Source organism: Miniopterus natalensis, chromosome 3, assembly GCF_054644295.1.
Source record: "Miniopterus natalensis isolate mMinNat1 chromosome 3, mMinNat1.hap1, whole genome shotgun sequence".
In the NCBI taxonomy this organism is placed as follows: domain Eukaryota; kingdom Metazoa; phylum Chordata; class Mammalia; order Chiroptera; family Miniopteridae; genus Miniopterus; species Miniopterus natalensis.
This window is the reverse complement of record NC_142083.1, coordinates 18,949,188-18,970,224: the sequence shown is the minus strand read 5'-3', so window position 1 is coordinate 18,970,224 and position 21,037 is coordinate 18,949,188. Positions and strand designations below refer to the sequence as shown.

At 43.7% G+C, this 21,037-nt stretch overlaps 1 protein-coding gene across 1 annotated transcript in view; it reads right to left on the bottom strand.

Annotated features, from left to right (window-relative positions):
- Positions 1-21,037, bottom strand: part of MYO10 (myosin X) — a 179,996-nt gene that overhangs the window by 122,103 nt on the left and 36,856 nt on the right. Inside the window, exon 2 of the mRNA XM_087815337.1 lies at positions 18,984-19,082. Within this exon, the coding sequence (XP_087671463.1) occupies positions 18,984-19,082 (99 nt within the window). The remainder of the gene's footprint in view (positions 1-18,983; positions 19,083-21,037) is intronic.

The window sequence follows — 21,037 nt, the reverse complement described above, 5'->3', positions numbered from 1 at the left end:
CTGTGGGAAACGCTAATAGCTAACACTGTCATTAGTGAAACGGCTGGAGTTGACACCTACCAGCCACAGACAGAAGGACCAGCCTCTCCACCAGACTTGAGAGGCAGTGTCTACACCAGGATCACCACTAACACGACTGCTGCTGGTTGACATAACTGACAATGCTCCTTAGGAATAAGTTCTCGAAGGTAGGGACCACGGCTCTTTCTTCAATTCTGTCTTGGGCATCAGCATACCTTGTGGGCATAGGAGTTTTTTCAACTACATTTGGAAATGTGAGTATTATACAGGAAGGTTAAATAATAGCAACTAACCCAGCCGGCATGGCTCAGCGCTTGAGCATCGACCTATGATCCAGGAGATCGTGTTTGATTCCCGGTCAGGGCACATGCCCGGGCTGCGGGCTCGATCCCCAGTGTGGGGTGTGCAGGAGGCACCCGATCAATGACTCTCTCATCACTGATGTCTCTCTCTCTCCCCCTCTCCCTTCCTCTCTCTGAAATCAATAAAGACATTTAAAAATAATAATAATAGCAACTAGAAATGGAGCCCTTAAAGTATTTAAATTGATTCTTTCTAAAGCATTTTTTCTCTTTCCATTCTGACGACCGGAAAATATTTCAGTCCATAATCTGCACATGACACGCATTTACTGATTGCTCCAACCTAATGTGTTGCTGGGCGACAGTGGAGATGTAATCCCCTCTCCCACTTTGGCTTTTCCACAGGTAACAAAATAAATTAAAAAGATGGCTTCTAGGCATAATCTTAAGAGAAACCAATTAACATAAACATCAGTTATGACTAAAATTTTAATAATGACAGAGTCTACCTATGCCACCTAAATAAAGCACACACCTATAAAAGCATAAATCAGCGAAGCCAAAGGTAACATGGAATCAGAAGGATACATTTCAAGATTGGAATCAGAAGGATACATTTCAAGATTGCTGCAGTTTGTGTTGGGAGGGGGAAACATCATCCCACAATACATTAATACACCAAACTATTTCAGGATCTAATATTCTTTCCCTGTATACGCTGAAACAAAATCATAGTCGCATGGTGTAGACATAAGTTAAACATCTGGACCAAAAAAAAAAAAAAAGATTAACAACAAATTTAGAGAAGCATTCAATGGTGTTAAATAAATGTACTTATTTCAGAGAACACTTGTTCACAAAATAGTTGAACTAGTAAGCCTGGTCATGGAAAAAACATCAGCTTATTTATATTCTTCCCTAACTTGGTTTGAAACCTTTCCAGCATTTCAGAACAGCTAACATACATACCAACCCTTACAAAAGAAATGAAGATGGTGAGCTGCGCACATCTGCTTCGACCTAAAAACAAAGGGCACTGTGCTCCATCTTTCGAGCCAGCAGAATAAAAAGCACGTGAAACCAGATGGCTTAGCCTTTCCCAACAAAGTGACTGGGAAGACTGACATCTAAACTATTTATCCAGCAAGTCTGACCTTAATGGCAGTTTCAGACCAGGCATTTCTGAAAGACAAAGAGGAATGCTTTTAGGTGAGTAAAAAATTAATTGATCCTCGCTGACATCCCTCAGCGTATTAGTCATTCTGCCCAGCCCAGCAATCATAAGAGAGATGTTCTTATCAAAAAGCACCATCAATTCATTCAGCTATTTTTTGTCTATACTGGCTTGACATACTAAATCTGACATTCCAACTCCAATCCGACACTCTACTTATACTTTTTCTTTTTTTAATAATTTTTACAAAGCAAAATAAAAGAAATTCTCAGTGAAAGAACCTAATAGTGCCATCAGTGAATGGAGTGGACTGGAATGGACACTGGCAGGGAGAAAGAGATGATTATAAAGCTATAGGTTAGCACAAGCTCAAGGCAATTCTGACACCTGAAGGTGAGCCCGCTCTAAAAAAGTTGGCAGGAGATGGGGGGGGGGGGGGCGTGTACATAATTCACTGGGTTTTTCCTGCCATGTAAAATGGCTTTTAACTAAAAAGTAGACAGCAATAAAAACTTTATTTCTACTCTGAGGTCCAGCTTACATTTCTGAAGCTGAAGTCTTTCAGGGAGAGAATGAAAAGTGGCCATTATGTTCAGGTGCTTTTTTGTCACGTGTTTTTTTTTTTCCTCTAGAGAGGTGGCCTGAGGACTCTACCTAGCTTTGTCTTATACTGAAAAGTCAGGTCATGGCACTGGCGGACCTGAAATCACTTCTGTCTATGCAACAGAGGGGAAGTGGTAATAAACAGATCTTTATAAATGACATTTTTAAAATTGGCAATTTGGGTCCCATGGTTGTTATGACGATCAAAAATGAGACCCCTCAAATGAAAGTACAAGACTTCCTCACACACTCCCTTGTTTTAGTGCCCACGGGGACAAGGGGAGGCAGCGATCTTTCAAGATAAAAATCGCAAAACTGTGATCACGATTTTTCTTTTATTTGCCAAATTGGGGCCTCTGGGAAGATCAAACCAAATAATATACACTTAGAAAACACTACAAGTATCAGTCAACACACATACATGATTTAGTTGAAGAAATCAGAATGGATTTGCTAACCATTGGTTAGGATGGATGAGAAGAGAGACAGAGACAGAGACAGAGACAGTGTGGTAAAGAAACTCTATAAAAACCAAGTCCGCACACAACTTCAGGCACATTCAAAGGGCAACACAGTTGAGGGTATGAGTTAGAAAAGGAAACAAAGTATTAGTGTCCATGAGTGATTTTGTGCAAAGGCTCCTCTCCATGCACAGGTGAATCAGGCCGTTCTCCAGCCTGGGCCTCACTGTCAGTTATCCTAAATGCACTCATTCACAGCCAGTACCAAACAACTTAACTCACTCTTTTGCCTCTGGTTTTCAGACATTACTTGGCTCTCTTAACCATTTTGTGACTTCCTGTCGTGATTCCCTCACCAGCATCGTGCCCTTCATTTCCGTGTGGTCTCCAGGCCCGGCCTGGCCAACCCTCAGCACCCTCGGGCAGGAGATGGCCAGCAAGCCAAGGGAGGCCTGACCCGTGGGAAACCCTCTGTGCTCCCGTGCTAGTTTCCTCTCTCAGGTGACCTTAGTCAAAGCCCTCTGGGCAACTCCACTCACACGTGAAATGACTACACAAAACTAGATGATTCCCTACGTCCTTTCCTCCCCCAAGGTCCCCGTGTTTAGCAGCTACTAAAAAATGCTGGAACTAAAACGGCCTGTGTAGACCTCCGGGGAATCTCTCCCAGGAATTCCTCAAAAGCCTTTGCCAGGCAGCCACAGGGGAGCTGAGGGATAACAATAGCAAGCTGTACCCATGGGGATCCCTGGGGACCAGTGAGGGTAGAACCAGGAATAAAATGGTGATGACCTGAGACACCACTCAGAGAATCTCAAAAATCCATTATAAAAAACTCCGTTACCATACCTCATTTCTTTAAGCTACGCCTTCTCTAAAAACTGTTACACTTCTACAGCACTGTCCAATGTCCAGGCCCCCTGCAGCGATCGCCGGCTGTCCCTCTGAGGTCAGGATGATAAAACACAATCTCACCTGGTACAAGGAAACATTTATGATACTCTTGCACCTGCCTGGACAGAAGAGGCAGGAAGAAAATGGCCCCTGACAATCCTCAGGTCTAAAATCTATGGCATTACCATTCTTTCAATAGAACAGAGGCCAACTATTTATTCTCAACTATTTATTCCTGCTGTTAGGCCACCTGTCCTTGAGGTCCTCAGTGTCAGAAGAGCTGGCAGCATGGGGAGGGCCATCCTGGCTGGACTGAAGCCCATTCTTCCAAGTGGGGAAGAATAGCTGGGCTGCACTATCAGAGTATCCTGTCTGCTTAAATTAACCTCCAAACCTCCTCCTGGCTAAATAACCCACTTCCTGGGCTGCCTCTGGGGAGCCCAGTCCCTAAACCTTTGATCTCCCAATCTTCCCAGGACTATAAAAAACATACACACGCAACCATGGAGCCCATTTTCAGATGTGAGGCCATAACTAGAAATACTGCCTAAGAGAAAATCTGAACTGCTTTTTTAACGCAGAGAAGAATCATCTTACTGCTCTCAACTACTATTCTGATCTCCAGCCTACACATCAAAATGTGACCCTCAGTTTTAGAAATATTAAATGTGTGACCCATTAGTAACCGTATAAAAAGTAGCTGTATATGGCTCATCACTCTTTTGCTTTCTTTTATATTCTTCTTTGCTATTTAGCTTTAAAAGACCATTCCTTTTAAATAAAATGTGGCACATCTATATAATGGAATATTATTCAGCAACAAAAAGGAATGAAGTATTGATACATGCTAGAACACAGATGAACCTCGAAGACACTGCTAAGTGTAGTAAGCCAGTCACAAAAGATTGCATACTGGATGATTGCATTTATAGGAAATGTTGACGATAGGCAGCTCTATAATGACAGAAAGTAGTGGCCTAGGCTGGGGGGGGGGGGGGGGGGTTGAGGTGCGGTGGGAGGGTTTAGGGATTATGGCTAAGGGATACAAGGTTCCTTTCTTATGGGTAATGAAAATGTTCCAAAATTGATTGTGCTGATGGTTGCACAACTCGGTGAATATAATAAAAGCCACTGAGTTGTATACGTAAAATGAGTAAATTGTATGAGATGTGAACTATATCACAATACAGCTATTAAATTAAAAGAGAAAACATCCCTTTTTATTTTAGACCAAAGTCCAAACATGAAAGTAATTAACTAATCATATCCTAGGTGCTAAAATGTGGCTACAACTTCTTTTGCTCTTTTAGCTAAAATTAACATCTGCAAGCTATTTAAAAGTCTTCATCAAAGAGAGCAATGAACCAACAGTGTGTACTTCTGAATATAACTTTCCTCAAAAGGCAGGAATTATTTTCTCTGTGGCATTTATACCATTGTAGGGAATGTCTCAAACAGGGAACCTCCAAAACAAGCGTGGGGGTTTGGATGTTGACATCTAGTCTCACTAGTGACACCTCCAGTGAAAGTTCAGGAGGCCCATGCTATCTTCTAAGACAAGTTAAGTCCTTTTGGTGGCTGGGGGAGGGGGGGATGAAGCATAATACATTTGTCAAATTAAAAAGACGTTTAAATTGTAATTATGAACATTTTTTAAATCAGAAAAAAAATGCTAACATTGAAAAATTTGCAATTTTAATCTCCCTGGTTTATCACTACTCCGGGAAGGAAACTGGGTTAATCGGCCAGGATTTGCCCTTTACAAAGGCCTGCTGGCAACATTCCTCTGTGGCCTGGTCTCTTTTGAGTCCTTTGTTACAAAAGCTTCCTGAAACCGGGGACAACAGATGCTCCGGCCCATTGTCACAGGAGTGAGTGGGTCTCCGCACCACCCAGTAAACATCTGTCATTAGCTCCTTTCCAAGAGCGAAAGCAGATGCTTGGAGCAAGCCACTGTGAACTCTGACATGGCAGGAAGATGGATACATTTCAGAACAGAAGATCATTCCAGAAGACAAAAATACTTGCTGAATTCCCAAGGGGTAGCTACTCGGTTACCCTCGCTGCAAGACTTAGAAATAGTGATAATTAATTCAAAATCAATGCAAGAACCATTTGGAACACCCAAACAGGAGCTAAAGACCAACTTGAACCTCTGAAATGAAGCCGCTGCCAAATCTGGAACTTCTAATACAGTCCATGTGCTGAACTTACAATGTCATGTACAGCCTTAGAGGAGATTGCACAAGCCCTGCTGGAAAGCCTTTGTTTAGGAAACCCTTTGGGGACATTTTCCCCCTCAAAACTTCATGCGGATAATCAATACCATCACATCACATACTGCACTGCATGCTGCAATAATTTAATCTTAAATAAGTTCACTAAAATGTATTGACACACATATCTGAAAACAAATACCAAAAAAGGACTGTTCAAAATGAGTCATTTCTCAGAGTATTTTTAAAGTACCAATAAGTCACTCAAGCGAAGAGAGCTTGGGAAGAGGGACGTCTGATTTGACAGATGGGCCTCCTGTCCTTGGAAGTCTTGCTCAAACTCCTAGGTTCTGAGCAAGACCAGGACTAGGTGAGGCAGGTGCGGGGTGCACAGTGTAAGGATACGCCAATTCTGGATGGAGGTCGTGCAAACGCAGCTTCTGCACCTGCAGAGCCCTGAGCATCCCTGTGCCCTACTCACCCCCCTCACTCACCCGAGTCCTGGCCCTTTTCTAGATACCAGCGCAGTGCTTTCTATGCCAGGGTGGCATGGACAATGGGATAAGATAGCATATTAACCTCAAGGTAACTATCAAAAGCTTGGGAGTCCTCACAGCAGCTTCTAAACATACATAACCTCTCCTTCCTTCTCTGGCTTTGGCACCTCAGTTAGAAGATAAGGGCTATGTATTTACCTACACAGCAAATGGCAAGTTAACAATTTAACTGCTCTTCAATATTAGAAATAAACACAGGGTGTCAAAATTTACACAGCAACTTCTGAGGGTGTACAAGCACAATCAGCTCACTTCCTTGGAAATGTAATGAACACACAACCCACAGGCTATTCTTATTTTTGCTGTGCCTGGGAGTGCCTCTCCATTAACCCAGAAAAAAAGACTGGGTTACAGACTAAACCATCAGCAGGTGTTAGTATTTAAAACCAAGATCGCCAGACTCTGTTCTGTTTCTGACAGGCACTGTTCAAGATGATCCCTCTACGGCTGGAGCAGTGAAAGCTACTTGGACTGTGCAAGTGACCATCTGTGTTTCTAAAGAACATGCTTTGGGGAGAAGATTGTGTATCAGACGCTCTAACTTGAACATGGATTTAAAACAGAAAGTGCACACACAGCCTGCGAAACCCCATACACTGGTTCTCAAAGTGAGTCTTCCAAACCAGCAGCATCAGCAGCACCTGGGAGCAGAGGTGCAAATTTCCAGGACCCACCTGCGATTTCCAGGACCCACCAGCAGACACGGTGGGTAGAGACCCAGGGCTCAGTGGTTTAACAAGCCTTCCAGGAGGTTCTGATGCCTGTTCCAGTCTGAGAGCCGCTGCTCCACACGCACCAGGAGCTTGATCCTCTTGGGCAAGGGATTCCCCCTCCCAGGGAAAACACAATAATGGGGCTTCACTAATTGATCTGTTCGCCGGGGGTCACAGCACAAACTCTCGAGGGCTGCTAGCAAACACAGGTTCCTGGGCCCACCTCCAGAAGGGCTGTACCACTGGGCATGGGGTCGAGGCCCAGGTTCTCAATTAGCAGCCCTTCAACAGTTTGCAATGTGTAGCCAGGGCTGGGAACCACTAAAGGGCCCCCTGCAGCCCTAAATAGCATATCAGAAGTAATTGGGGGAAATGAGCCCTTAGATCAGGGTCAGCAAACTTTCCTGCAAAGGGCCACATGGTAAATCCTCTGGGCTGCTGACTCTGTGCTGCTGTAGCTGGAACACGGTCCCAGGTGACAAGTCGGTGAGAGGACATGGCCAAGTTCCAGAACAACTTCATCCCATCTGAACTTATCATTTTCATGTGTCATGAAATAGGATTCTTTTGTTTTTTTCCAAAAATTTAAAAGCCATTCTTAGCTCACAGCTGGGACCGACACAGGCAGCAGGCATGGGCCGAGGCAGCCGTCGCTGTTTGAGTTAAACACTGGGGTCATTACATACACTTTATTGAGCTCAGGAATGCTGTGCTCCTGACATATGTGACTTCAATACATACAGCTGCCTTCAAAACAGCTAGATGTTACTTTTTTAAAAAAAAATGGAGGTTTAACTTGCACACAGCAAAATATACAGCTTGACCAACCACACAGAAACAACATGCTGAACATTTCCTTGACCTCAGAAAGCTCACTGGTGCTCTCCTCCCAGTCAGCATTCCTCAAAGTAACCATGTACCGTGATTCCTCAGATGTTTGTCACCTTTAAAATGGCAGCACAATCAAACAGTTTGAAGTAAAACCCAGAAGTTCACACTTTCACTGGAGTTCTAGGCAGCACAGCTCAAGCAGAAGTTAGCAATAGGCACCCACTAGGCACAAGCCCCCTGTCCTCTCCAGTGACGGGCAGCCCCTTGGGATTTTCCCAGTCCTTCACCCTGCATCTCATCCAGCCCAGGGGAGGTCTTTCAAGCCATGGAGGGCAGGCGCACCACTGGAGGAATGGGAATGTCAAACACCAGGAAGGCCACCCCCCTCCCCAGGGCCCTGAGCCTTACAGGGCAGGGAGCAGCCACTTTGAAACAGCAAATGAGAGGGGATGAGAAAAGGAAAGAAGAAGACTCCCCAATTTATCTCAGGTCAAAATACCCACTGTGTCCACGGTTTTCCAATTTCACTGTGAGCAGATGCACCTGAGAACTCTGTCAAACTACAGATCCCTGGGTCATATTCACAGAGAAGTGGACTCCCACAGGTCTGGGATGGGCCAAGGAGCCTGCATTTCCCACAAGAACCCCAATGATGATCACGCATCGAGAAACACTGCACTAGGGTTTGGGACATTTAAACCCAAATGCCCCGCTCTCATGGAGCAGCCACTGAGAGGATGGTGGGAGTGGAGATGTGGAGAGGGGAAGATGAGGTGCAGGTCCAGTTCCCTGAGGGGAAAGATGGATGGACAGAGGGGGCTGCAGTCACAAAGAATGTGCACCCAGGAGACATGTCACCAAACCATGTAAGGAAAGATGTCCAGAAAAGCGGCTGTGTGGGAAACACCAAGGCCCAGGAATCACGGGTAACATTAGCACTAAGTCCAGTAGGCAAAAGTTGTGCTTTTTCAACAACTTTGAAGGTAGTATTTTGATATGAGGCTCATTCTGTCTATGAAATGGTTCTGAACTTGGCTGCTCACTGAAGGGCACCCAGGAATGTTTTAAAACACACCCTGGCTTGAGTTCCAACAGAAACTCAGATTTTGTTGTTGTGGGGCAGAGCCAAGGCTCTTGGTAAACGCAGCCCAGTGAATTGTAACACGTGGCCAGGTTGATGACACCATCAGAAGCAGCAAAGTCGAGAGGTAGCCACAGTGGAAAAAGTCAAGTTGATCCAAAGGAGGGCAGGAAGCCAAGGAAGGTTGTGACCCAGGGCAGAGGCCATTTGCTCTCCTGCAAAAAAACGTTTAGTATGTGTGCGTGTTCAATTCCAGCCTTGCTAGAGCCAGTAAGTACCTCTAACAGTGATCCAATTCTCTCCCCATCCACCCACCCACCCAGTGCAAGGACCAGGCAGGGAGGGGCCTGGCTGTTGAATCCAAGGGGGCTGGGGCTGGAAGGTAAAAGCTATGTTCTATACAGGGGTGGGGAACGTCTGGCCCACGGGCAAAAATCATTTGGTCTGGCCCTGCCAAGGCAACTGCAAGTGGGGCTTGAAATTCAACAAATCTAGGAGCTTTTCTCACAGCTAATTTTCCAGTTGATAATTTTGTAGGGCCCTAGAATGATGTTATAAATATCTAAATGGCCCTTGGCAGAAAAAAGGTTCCCTACTCCTGTTCTAAAAGAAAGGGTCAGAAATAAGCTAGATTCCTAATCTATTTAAGCTGGATACAGTGAAAGAAACAGAGAGACAGACCCCAGAAACTAGGGATTTTTCAGAAAAGTTGGGAACATGGCAGGTAGCAGAACAGAAATGGTGAGCACCCTGGCAAGCTAAGGTCTACCACACTCGGCACAGCCCTCATTCCTTAGAACACCAACACATCTTACAGTGTCTCTCGCCGTAAACTGCTCCTGTTTCAGTGTAGATGTTGAAGTACAGGAAATAACAACCAAGTTTCAAAATGCCAAACTCTGGGAAAATATTCTGAACCAAATTCAATATCCACCCACTCCCCAGCAAAAAGTGAAAATGCAATTCATATATGTTTGAAGTTTATCAAGTGAAATAATTACTTTGAAAGGGCTCTCATTATCTTCAGAGTCCTTTATTTCACTCCAGTCCTATGGTCCAAGCCTGATTTATATGCTGCCAGGATAGGAATAGCATAGTAAACTCCCACCGTGGCTCTTGCGACACGTGGTTTTTTCTTCTGTCACTTGTTACCCTTTAAGACTTGTCGGTTTTTAATTAAAATGTTATATAACAGTCTCAGCAGAGCACACAGCATTCTAATGACTAGCCTGGCTTCATACTTATTGAATGCCACCCCTGACCTCCCACAGCCAGGCTCTGCTCCTAGATGCTAAGGACACAACAAGGAGTAGGCCCCCTTCTCAGAGAGCTTGGTGAGGAGACAGAAAGAATATCAAATAAACAGTGATAAAATGTCAAGGTGGTGGCTCTTTTGGATGGAGAGGTTGAGAAGGATTCTCTGAGAAGTTCTCCTGAGTGAAGGTGGGGAGAGCCAGGCACATCTCTGCAGGAATCAGGTTCCTGAAAGGGGGAAAGACAAGCACTTGGGCTGCTTGAGCAACAATAAGTGAGCATTCCACACAGAGCTTTAATTTGCAAAAACTCATGTGTGTATGTGTTTTTTCTTTTCTGGAGCTAAGTACACTAACTAATAAACAGGTAGACATCATTTTTTCCTATCATCCCAGAATGAAAACTAATGGAAACATCTGATTTCCTATCTTTGAGCCATAAGATGCCAAACCAAATTCTTGGAAGAGGTCTGGAGAGTCAATCACGTGGCTTTTCAGAGCATAAAAACATGTTATTCATGTAAAACTAAGTAAGCTGGACTGTACTTTGTCTTCAAAGCAAGACTGAAAGCCCCAGTGGTGTTTGGCCTCTGGGGTATAGACTTCTGATCCTAAGAAACTCCATGGGCTGGTGTTTCATATCTGTCCCAGAGAGGGGTATTTCCAGGATGAAATAGCAGATTGTGGGAAAAGAACAGAGAATTCAGAAGTTTCCCAGCTCAGTGCTATCCCTTTAATACAGCTGTACTGTTTTGATTGAAGTGAATTCCAAGAGTAACAGATGGGTCCATACTGAAATTTCAACAAAAAAAGCCAAATGCATGTGATTCTTAGAAATTGCCATTTGTCATCATCGTGCCCCTCTTTCCCCTTAATTTCCGAAGGACTGTGCAGCCACCTTCCTCTTGGGAAGGGCCCTAGGCCCACCCCCGGGGCAGTACCTTCCACCCCACAGCACGTCATGTGGCCAGTGCCAAATGCTCAGCGCCGGGCAGCGGTCCTAGTGACCATCCGAATCTCCCTCCTGGGCGTCTGGAGCTAGGTCTAAAGCAATCTTTCCTGGGGCTGTCTATTCCTTAAGCAAGAACACAAACCAGAATTTCTGGTGTGCTTTTATTTCTAAAACCAGCACGAGAAAAGGCATCCAAGAGGAAAGGAGCTAAAAAAATAAATTGTATAAGGAGTTTGTACTTAATAGTTAAAGAGTTTCTGTTTGGGGTGAGAAAAAAGTTTTGAAAATGGATAATGGAGAAGATTGCACACATTACAAATATAATTAATGTCACTGCATGATACCCTTAAAAATGGTTAAAATGGTCAATTTTATGTAATTTATATTTAGCAAAGTAAATGCAAATATGCAAACATGACAATAGAGAAAACTCTAGCTCCAGTTCAAAAAACAGATAAATTGTATATTCATTAATTTTTCTTTTAGCTCCAATTTGGACACTTGCAGCAGAGACCAATCACGGCAAATCTTTTAGACACCCATCAGAAAAACTGAAAACCACAAAAGGAATGCAAATGTCACAGCTGTTAGCAAACAGGCATACCCAGCGAAAACAGAATTAAAGATGGCAGTGGTATTCCAAAAACAGGAGCTGGATATTGTTTTAGAGATATGCTTTGCCCCTCAACTCACCTGTAAAAACATTATTTTGTTAAACTTTACTGAACACCATCACAAAAATTATAAACATATGGATAAGCTAAAATACAAAATTAAAAGATGGGTACTAACATTTTCTTAGGCAGAACCACATGAAATTGCTAATATTCAACTTGCTTATCCTATAGAGATGGCAATTTCATATGGTTCAACCAGACTCCGCAGGTTAATCTGGTTGGAAGCAGGAACTGCAATATATGGGAAATCTGAGATTTGAGAGGACACAGGAGCCGAAAGACAAATCTATGTTTCTTTCCCTTTCAGAAAAAAATGGGTAAGATTTCTCCCAAATACACACATTAATATGAAAATGTTTTCCTTCACACACACACAAAAAGGAGATACACAATAAAAGGAGATAAAAAAGTTTGAGAAGGAGATAAAATATACTTTAAAAAAAAACAAAGGAGGACTGGGTGAAAGAGGTGACAGGACATACAGCACAAATTGGTAATTAGTCACAGGGAAGTAAATACAGCATAGGAACTCTAGTCAATAATACTGTGATAACTATGTATGCTGCCAGTCGGGGTACTGGAAATACTGAGGGGAGCACTAGGTAAAGTATATGATTATCTAACCACTAAGCTGTATCCCCAAAACAATACTAAATAAAACTGAAAAAACAGCACAGGAATTATGTCCAGGACAGCTGACTAGGAAGAATCTGTCCTGTTGGCCCCGAGAGCCAAAGTATCCAAACGACACTACTTTCGCATCATTACTCTTATCCCCTGCACCCCTTTTTCTCCACCCTCATAAGTTTAGGTGCCTCCCTTTCCTCCACCATTCGTAGCCTGGAGACTCTTTCCTGGGCTGTGAGCTGCCCTGGGGACCCCAGGTGGTGCCCTCCTGCTGGCCACCTCACTCGGGGGCCGTGCCAACTGCGGCTCACATCCCACGGGCTCCTGTAGAAGGGGGGGGGCAGCCAGGCAGCTGCCTCTGCCAGCAGCTGGCTCTGCGTGTGGAGCCTGGAATGCAGCTCCCTGGCTGCTGGAAAGCACGGGCATTCCTGGGCATTCCTGGGCCTTTGCGGCCAGTTTGTGCTGTCAGCTTCCTTTCAGATGAAATGTTTCCCCGGTTACAACACCTAGGATCCACCACGGCCCTTCAGCAGTCAGATCCGACTGTCTCCCGCGAAGGTTGAAATCACAAGAGTTCTAGTTGTCCAATTCCTGACGGTCCCCGTGTTATTTGGAGCTCTAACGTGGGAGAGAGCGTGCTGGGCACATTCCCACTGTCAATATTCCAGCACTCAGCGGGCCTGGGGGAGATTTCTTCAGGACACGGGAGTATATGGACAGGGAGGGTGTAGAGAGGTCAAAAGGCTGCCCACGTCCACATGACATTCAAGGGACACACACCCACAAAAAGGAACCCCTGGGGTCAAAAGAAAAGCAGCTGGCCAGGGCAGAAAGTGTGTGAAAATGACCAAAATAACCAAAATAAAATAAAGTGATGAAAAATTACTACACTAACCGATATTAAGTTTCACAAAAGTGGGCCCATCTTATATTAATTCCAACAAGTCAAAACCCGAAGGTCAAAGAAAAAAGGTTAGCAAAAGCTTTAAATGGGAGATGTGATTATAAATAATTAGGATTGTGTTTCCTGTGTGGCCTGGGGAAGTCTTTCTTGGGGGATGACTTCAAAGTACCAGGCAATCTAATAGCCTTTTCGTGGATTAATAGAATGAAAAGAATAACTTTGAAAACAAAGTCTAATTACGCTTGTTGCAAATAAAAAGCAAGGGGCATGGAGGAGGGCATCTATTTGTAGATTGGGGCGATTAAATCTCCCGCCAGTAAAATATTACGGAAGACCCCATACAGAGACTGCATACAGAAAATCCAACAAAATCACTGCATGCAGTAATCATCCTAAGTTTACGGAGGAAAGTTAAATAACTACCCTTTTAAATACAATTAGGTAAATTGAGCTCTCTCGAAGCTATTTCAGAGCAATCAAATTAGGCTCTTTCAGAAAAGATAATAGTTCACTCTCAAAGTGAAAAAAAAATCTAATTTAAAACTTATTACACAATTCTGCAATGTACGTAAAGGGTGCGATAGTGATCGCCAGTGAGCTTCGTGCAAGCTCCAGAAAAGACACTCTCGGGTAAGAAAGGGAAGACAGCATTGGATGAGAGTCGATCGTTCAGCCACATCTGCACCCTGCGGAGCCGCAGTGCGTTTTAACTTGGCTCTTCTAAATCTCTGTCCAAAGCTTGTTATCTAAGACGATAAACTAGTAATTTAGAAATTTCAGGACATGTGCTGACTGCCCATGTGCTGCGTCTGGAGGCTACAACTATGCATAGGTTTCACCCAAGTGTGTTAGCTTGTCACTTGCACAGTTCTTTCCGTCTGCAAATACTTCCCGGTGAGTGTAACAAAAGTTATGAGTCCACAGGGAATGTTTCGGCCCTCCATATTCCTAGGACCAACCAACAGCAATTACAATTTTCGTGTGGAAGAGAATTTTAAGTGAACGTTAAAGCTATCTCCCTGGCCAAAAAAAAAAAAAAAGAACAGCTTGCGTGAGTGTGCACGATTCTCCGAGAATGAATGAAATAAGAAAACATGCCCTTTAGTGCTGCCACTAAAAACACCACACTGTCAACTCCTACCTCCCAGGGTCCCCGAGGTTCCATCTGAGGATTTTAGTTACACAAGGCTCTGCTTGCTCTCTAACACTAGACGGGATTTTAAAAACTGCTCTTTAGTCCACCAGAGGAATACTATGCTGCAGTCAGCACGCTCAAGGTAAAATGGTTGTTGGAGGGAGGGCCCCAAGAAAAGCCTCAAAAGGCCAAAGAAATACTTTCCAGCTTTCTCTAAAGCCCTCCTCATCTTTATCTCTGTTTCCTCCAAACAGTAGTGCTGGCGGCCTGCGTAAGAGATCTGAGAGAACTTCGCTGTCCTAACGATGACCCTACAGTGACTTCCAGGAACGTCTTCTCAATCCTCACCACTCAGATGGGGTTCAAGAACCAGCAACAGCAACATCACTAGGGGGCTCGTGAGAAACGCAAGACCCTCAGGCCCCACCTCAGACCTGCCCAGCAGAATCTGCATCTGAACAACGGGCAGTCAAGTAGGAGATGCGCTGCTCTAACCCAAAGGGCAATTAGTTTTTCAAGCCGTTTCGGTTCGTTTCTGAGAAGTCATATTTTGGCAACATAAAAATTTCACCAAAATTGTTATTAAAGATACAAATAAATACCCATTTGAGAGGTTTTACCAGTTACTATCTGACTTCAAACACTAATATCCTTTTGTGCGTGTGTGTAATAAAATACACATACGAACATAAAATTTACCGTCTTAAGCATTGTTAAGCATACGGTTCACTGGCATTAAGTCCATTCACACTGTTGTGTAATCGGCATCTTCCCGAACTGAAAGCCTGTACCCATTAAACAATATATATATAGATATATAGATATATATCTATATATATATTTTTTTAATATGTTCTTATTGATTTTAGAGAGAGGGGAAGGGAGAGGGAGAGAGAGATATAAACATCGATGAGAGAGAAACATTTATCAGCTGCCTCCTGCATGCCCCCACTGGGGATCGAGCCTGTACCCTGGGCATGTGCCCTGACTGGGAACCTAACCGGCGACCTCTTGGTTCATGGGTGGCTGCTCAACCACTGAGCTACTCCACCCAGGCAACAATATATCCCTATTCCTCACCCTGTCCCCACCCCAGAAACAACTATTTATGTTTTTTTAAAATATTTTTATTGATTTATTTTTTAGAGGGAGAGGAAGAGAGAGGGAGAGAGAGAGAAACATCAATGTGAACAGAACATTGATGGGCTGCCTCCTGCATGGATCAGGGGCCTAAGCCCGAAACCCAGGCATGAGCCCTGACGGAGAATCTAACTGGCAACTTTCTGGTGCACAGGACAACACCCAACCAACTGGGCCACATGGCCAGGGCAGAAACAGCGATTTCTTAACACCTTTTAATAATGTATCAAATTGTGCTGAAATTAGCCAATGCCTTGAAAAGTTACTATACAGGCTTGACTAGGACAACGCCATGCTCTGTGTCTCTGACCCTGATTCCTTCAAGAATTTATCCTGGCCCAGTTAAAAAGCAGGCTTTCCTGTCCTGGGCGGTGCCAGGACCAGCTAATGAACTTCTCCTAATCCTCCGTGATTATGCTCCTGTCCTCCACAGTGAACTTGTAGGTCAGGAGAGAAAGAAACTAGTCTTTTGGCCACTGCCAGTTCTTGATCCTAGTCTGAGCCCAATTCTTTCGATCTCGCCTCACTTTTCTCATATTTTAAACCCTGCAATTCCTACACAAATCACCGAGCTAATTATACTTGTTAGACTTGGGAATGATAGAGCAGACAACATTAAGACCAAGTATTTGAAGACCGATTGAGGATTAGGAGTCCAAGTTAAGAGTTGTTTTCACGTTTAAGTACACGTTATTCTGGTTCGTTCTAAACCCACAACCCATAAATACCATCAAGAGTGAACAGAACTACTGCCCTGACCATCCCACTCCACTCCCCACGCCTCTCTGCGAGCTGCCCATCGACTGGGGCTGGCAGTGTCTTCATGTGACACAGACTGCTGACCACGTGTCATAGGCAGTAGCAATAAATGCCACTGAAGCTGCCACGTTAGAAGCCGCTGCCAAGCAAAGCACAGATAGGAACAGAAAGTATCTTAGAACCTTGAGGATTGTTAAGCAAAATAAGCCGGTCACAAAAAACAGCAAATACTGTATGATTCCACTCATATAAAGTATGTAAAGCAAAGTTATAGAGACAGAAAGTAGAACGGGAGTTAGAAGGACTAGGGGAGCAGAGATGGGGAACTAGTGTTGGGTGGGTACAGAGTTTCAGTGTTACAATATGAAAAAGTACTAGCGCTCTGTTGCACTACAATGTGAATGTACTTAACACTACTGGAGTGCAAACTAAAGCGGTTAAGATGGTAAACTTAACATCCTATGGTTTTTTAGCACATTTTTTTTTTAAAAAAAAGAGGACTAGTATGGCTGGTGTGGCTCAGCAGTTGAGCATCAACCTAGGACCCAGGAGATCATGGTTCTATTTCCAGTCAGGGCACATGCCTGGGCTGCAGGCTCGATCCCCAGTAGGGGGCGTGCAGGAGGCAGCTGACCAATGACTCTCATCACTGATGTTTCTTTCTCTCTCTCCTCGCCCTTCCTCCCCCTGAAGTCAATAAAGATATAGTTTAAAATAAATAAAATAAAATAAGAGGAATAAAATTTTTAGAAGTTACCTTTGGGATTAAAAGATAGTCAACAACAAAAAGAACTCCATTACAAATCTATTTTACAATATTTTTAGGAATAGTTATGTCCAAGCAGGTACACTGAGTAGTACTGTTTTCCTTTTTTATGTCATCCTGAGAAGCATGTACAGGGACTGAAAGGGACTGAATTCACGGGGCCAGTGAGAAGGGACACAGGCAGAGTCAAGGCTAAGACAGAAAAAATGCTGCCCTAGCCAGTTTTGCTCAGTGGTTAGCACGTCGGCCTGCGGACCGAAGTGTCTTGGGTTCGATTCCCACTCAAGGGCACATGCCTAGGTTGCAGGTTTGATTCCCCGGTAGGGCTCGTGTGAGAGGTAACCAGTCGATGTGTTTCTCTCACGTCGATGTTTCTCTCTCTCCCTCCCTCCCTTCCACTCTCTCTAAAAATCAATGGAAAAAAATATCCTTGGGTGAGGATTTCAAAAAAAGAAAAAATGCTGACCACGTCTGCAGGGAAACTTCAACATTACAGCAGTGCCCAACTCTGAGGTTCAGAGAAGTCGATCGGTCAGGCCTTCATTTATAGATCATAGGACACTACCTGAGAACCTGATGAGAAAGAAACCGGACTGGGCACCAGTGCAGCGACCTCACCGGCGATGGCTGTTAGATCTGTGATCTCTTTGCCACCCTCTTCCTACACCCTCCCCCTTTACAGTCTATATCAACGAAACTGAGCTATGTCTTCACCTGGATAAGTACTAAAGAGCCATTCAAGACTCAGATGAAAAAGAAACTGAGGAACTGCAAAACAGTCCAGTAACATCACTCCTCATTACGCCAAAAATTGAGAAAGGTACCACACCGAGGGGACCATCCGGCTAAGGGGCTGTGAGAGCCCAGTAGCCCAGCCCATCTGCCTCAAACTACACCTTGCAGCGTTCGTGCTCAGCACAATTACAAAGGAGATTCAGGCACTAGGAGTTTTCAACCCTGGTATATGACATCCTTTTATTACTTTATGTCTTAAATTTCCATAGGTGCCTCTCAGGGAGAGGCCCATTTGTAACATTAAAATTAGTTTCCCTAATAAAATGGAGAAACTGGGCTCCTTTCACAATTATCCAAATATAGTTGATGAACAACATGTTAGGGGCACCAACCCCCCTGCACAGTCGAAAATCACAAAACTTTTGACTCCCCCAAAACTTTACTAATAGCCTACTGTTGATCAGAAGCCTTACCGATAGCAATAAACAGTCAATTAACATGTATTTTGTATGTTTATATGCATTATATACTGTATTCTTACAATAAAGTAAGCTAGAGAAAAGAAAATCATAAGGAAAACACATTTACAACACTTATGGGGGAAAAATCCACCTGTGAGTGGACCTGCCCAGGTGAAATCTATGTTGTTTAAGGCTCAAATGTACAATCAATGAGCCAGTTTCTGGATTCACATGATATTTCTATTTTCAGTGACCGGCTTTTCATTTGTTTTACACTAAAAAAATGGAGAACCAGCAGCAGCAGAATTCCCACATACAGAAGGAACTCCTGCAGCTGCTTAACAAGGTGGATACAGAAGCTCAGGTTAGGGATTTAGTCAGTCTGATTCTTACAGGGATTAGGACATGGCAACACTACACTCTCACTGGCAAGCCAAGCATCTCCAATACTCTAGGAAAGTTTAAGAATTTTGAGGGAAAGTGGTAATGAAACCAACTAGCAAATATCAATCTATTCAGACTTTTCCTCCAGCTGCTTGCATTCCATACTTCTGATTCTTGGACAAGATCCCCAGGAAGGAGACAGGCCAAGTGGAGTGCTCTTCTGTCCCATCCTGGTTGGAACACCTTCTGAAATCTGTTTGGGAGAATTTCACTGCGTCTCTCACACACTTAAAGCGTGCACTTCACATTCCTTGTGGGCCAAGGGACTTGTGCTCACCTGACCATAGTCTGTCTGGAAGACGACGACACCCTCTGCACAGGAATTTACAGTACTTGGAAAATGTTGGCCATTTTCTCTCAGCCAGACCCGTGTTCCCTGTAAACAAAACAAACAGAATTTCATGGTGAGTTTGGATTGCACTTTGTGGGGAAAAACCACTCTCAAAATTACTATAACTACTACATTCCTTTAAAAAAGAAATTTTTTGAAATGCAAATGTTCTCAAACAAGCAAAGAATGACTCTTCAGAAAGCATCGCCTGCAAGCTTTACTACAGAGAAGTGTGACTGAGAGGGAGTCCCACCAGACAGAGAGAGCAAAGAAGGGACTGAGAAATCTGTAGCCCTGTGTTACTGAGTACAACTCACTTAACGGGGATCATCTCGTTTCTCTCACAGACACCTGTTGAGGCAGGTATTATTATCGCACCCATTTTACAGATGGAGAAATACAGGCCTAGAGGTAAAGTAACTTGCCCAGCATCTGAGACTGAGGGAGAACTCAACCCCAGGCAATTGGGTTCCAGAAACCACAAGTTTGGTCGGGTGACTACTCTGCTTCACCCCAAGTTGAGAACTCTTTGGGACCTGCGGGCTCCCATTTTCCCAGGTGCAAGCCCCATGCACTTGCCCTCTTAGAAGGCATTGGAACACTCCACTGACTTCCCACTTGTACCACATCCACGTGTCAACTGGACTCACCAAGAGAGGAACTAACGTTTTAGTAAATATCAGAACCCAATCCACTGGTGTGAATTTCGGTAGGATTCCAACACGCACCCAATGCACTCCAAAGTCTGGGGTTACAGCCCAAAAGAGAATTTCCAGATCCCATGTTAACCGAGGGCATATGTTTTTGGCATTGATTTCATTTCCATTTTTATTTCCCCAGTGGACAAATGAAATAATGCGTTTTTAGCTTTTCAATGCTGAATACCCTCTTCCTTTAATCTCACAGCATAAAAACTATTTGTTTCCAAGGATGAGTGACAAAAAAGTTTGACGAAATTGCTGGGTGTTCACTGGTCATTCCAATGATAAAGAGTTCCCTTCATGACGTCTGAGGTATACCCTTGTGATGGACAGCTTTAGCATCTCATTATTTCTACTCTGCTCAACAAAAAAGAAACTGAAAAAATTATCACTTAAAATAGCACTTAAACTGAACAACTTCTTTATCTAGAACTTTCAACCTCATTTCAATGGTCTGCTTAATTTCTATTTTGATTTGAAGTGTTAAGTGAAATATTTACAACATATTGGTTATCCAACTTTCTCTTCCAGGGGTTACTACTGCTCTATTAACAGAGAGTTGGCAGGAAATAAGTAATACAGAAGTATACTCATCACTTTATGCGACTTTTGCTCTTTATAAATAGCAAAAATAGTAGCATCCAGTAATGGAGCGCCCATGAGGTGTCCAGGTCATGTGCTAAAAGCCTCAATGACATTCTGTATCTAACACTAATCCTCAGTCAGACAGGAATCCCCTCCCCCGATAGGAAACTGAAGCTCAGAGCCTAAATTCTTGCCTGATGTCAGTTAGTGGCCAAGCCAGGTCTCAAATCTCTCCGATTCCTAATCCCATGCTCTTTCCACATGTCACACCGACTCTATTTGTCTCCTTAAAATAATTAATAAATAAATCAAATGCATTAATAGATTAGTCAACAATTAAAATATAACACAGAGGTCCCTTTAAGTAGTCAGTTACCATATACAATCGTTTGCTCTCTCTCTCACCCTCCTAGGAGGAAAAATTTTAAGAAGATATAAAAACCCAATTTAAGTTACTCCCTCTGTGCCATCGATGACTTTGTTTAGAACACACCAGCCAGGACCTAAAACGTTTGCTGTTACACCACTGTTACTCAGGATGCAGTAAGTCACCTTGAGTTCCATGAAAGCTAAAGGGACCCAGGTTCTCGGGACCCCGTGGCGGGGACCATGTGTGCATGAGATTCTACAGGCATTTCCAAGAAGATCTAGGTGGCTGAGGCCTAAAGTTGAAAGGGCACCAGCTTCTGTTCCCCGTGACTGGTTCACACAATT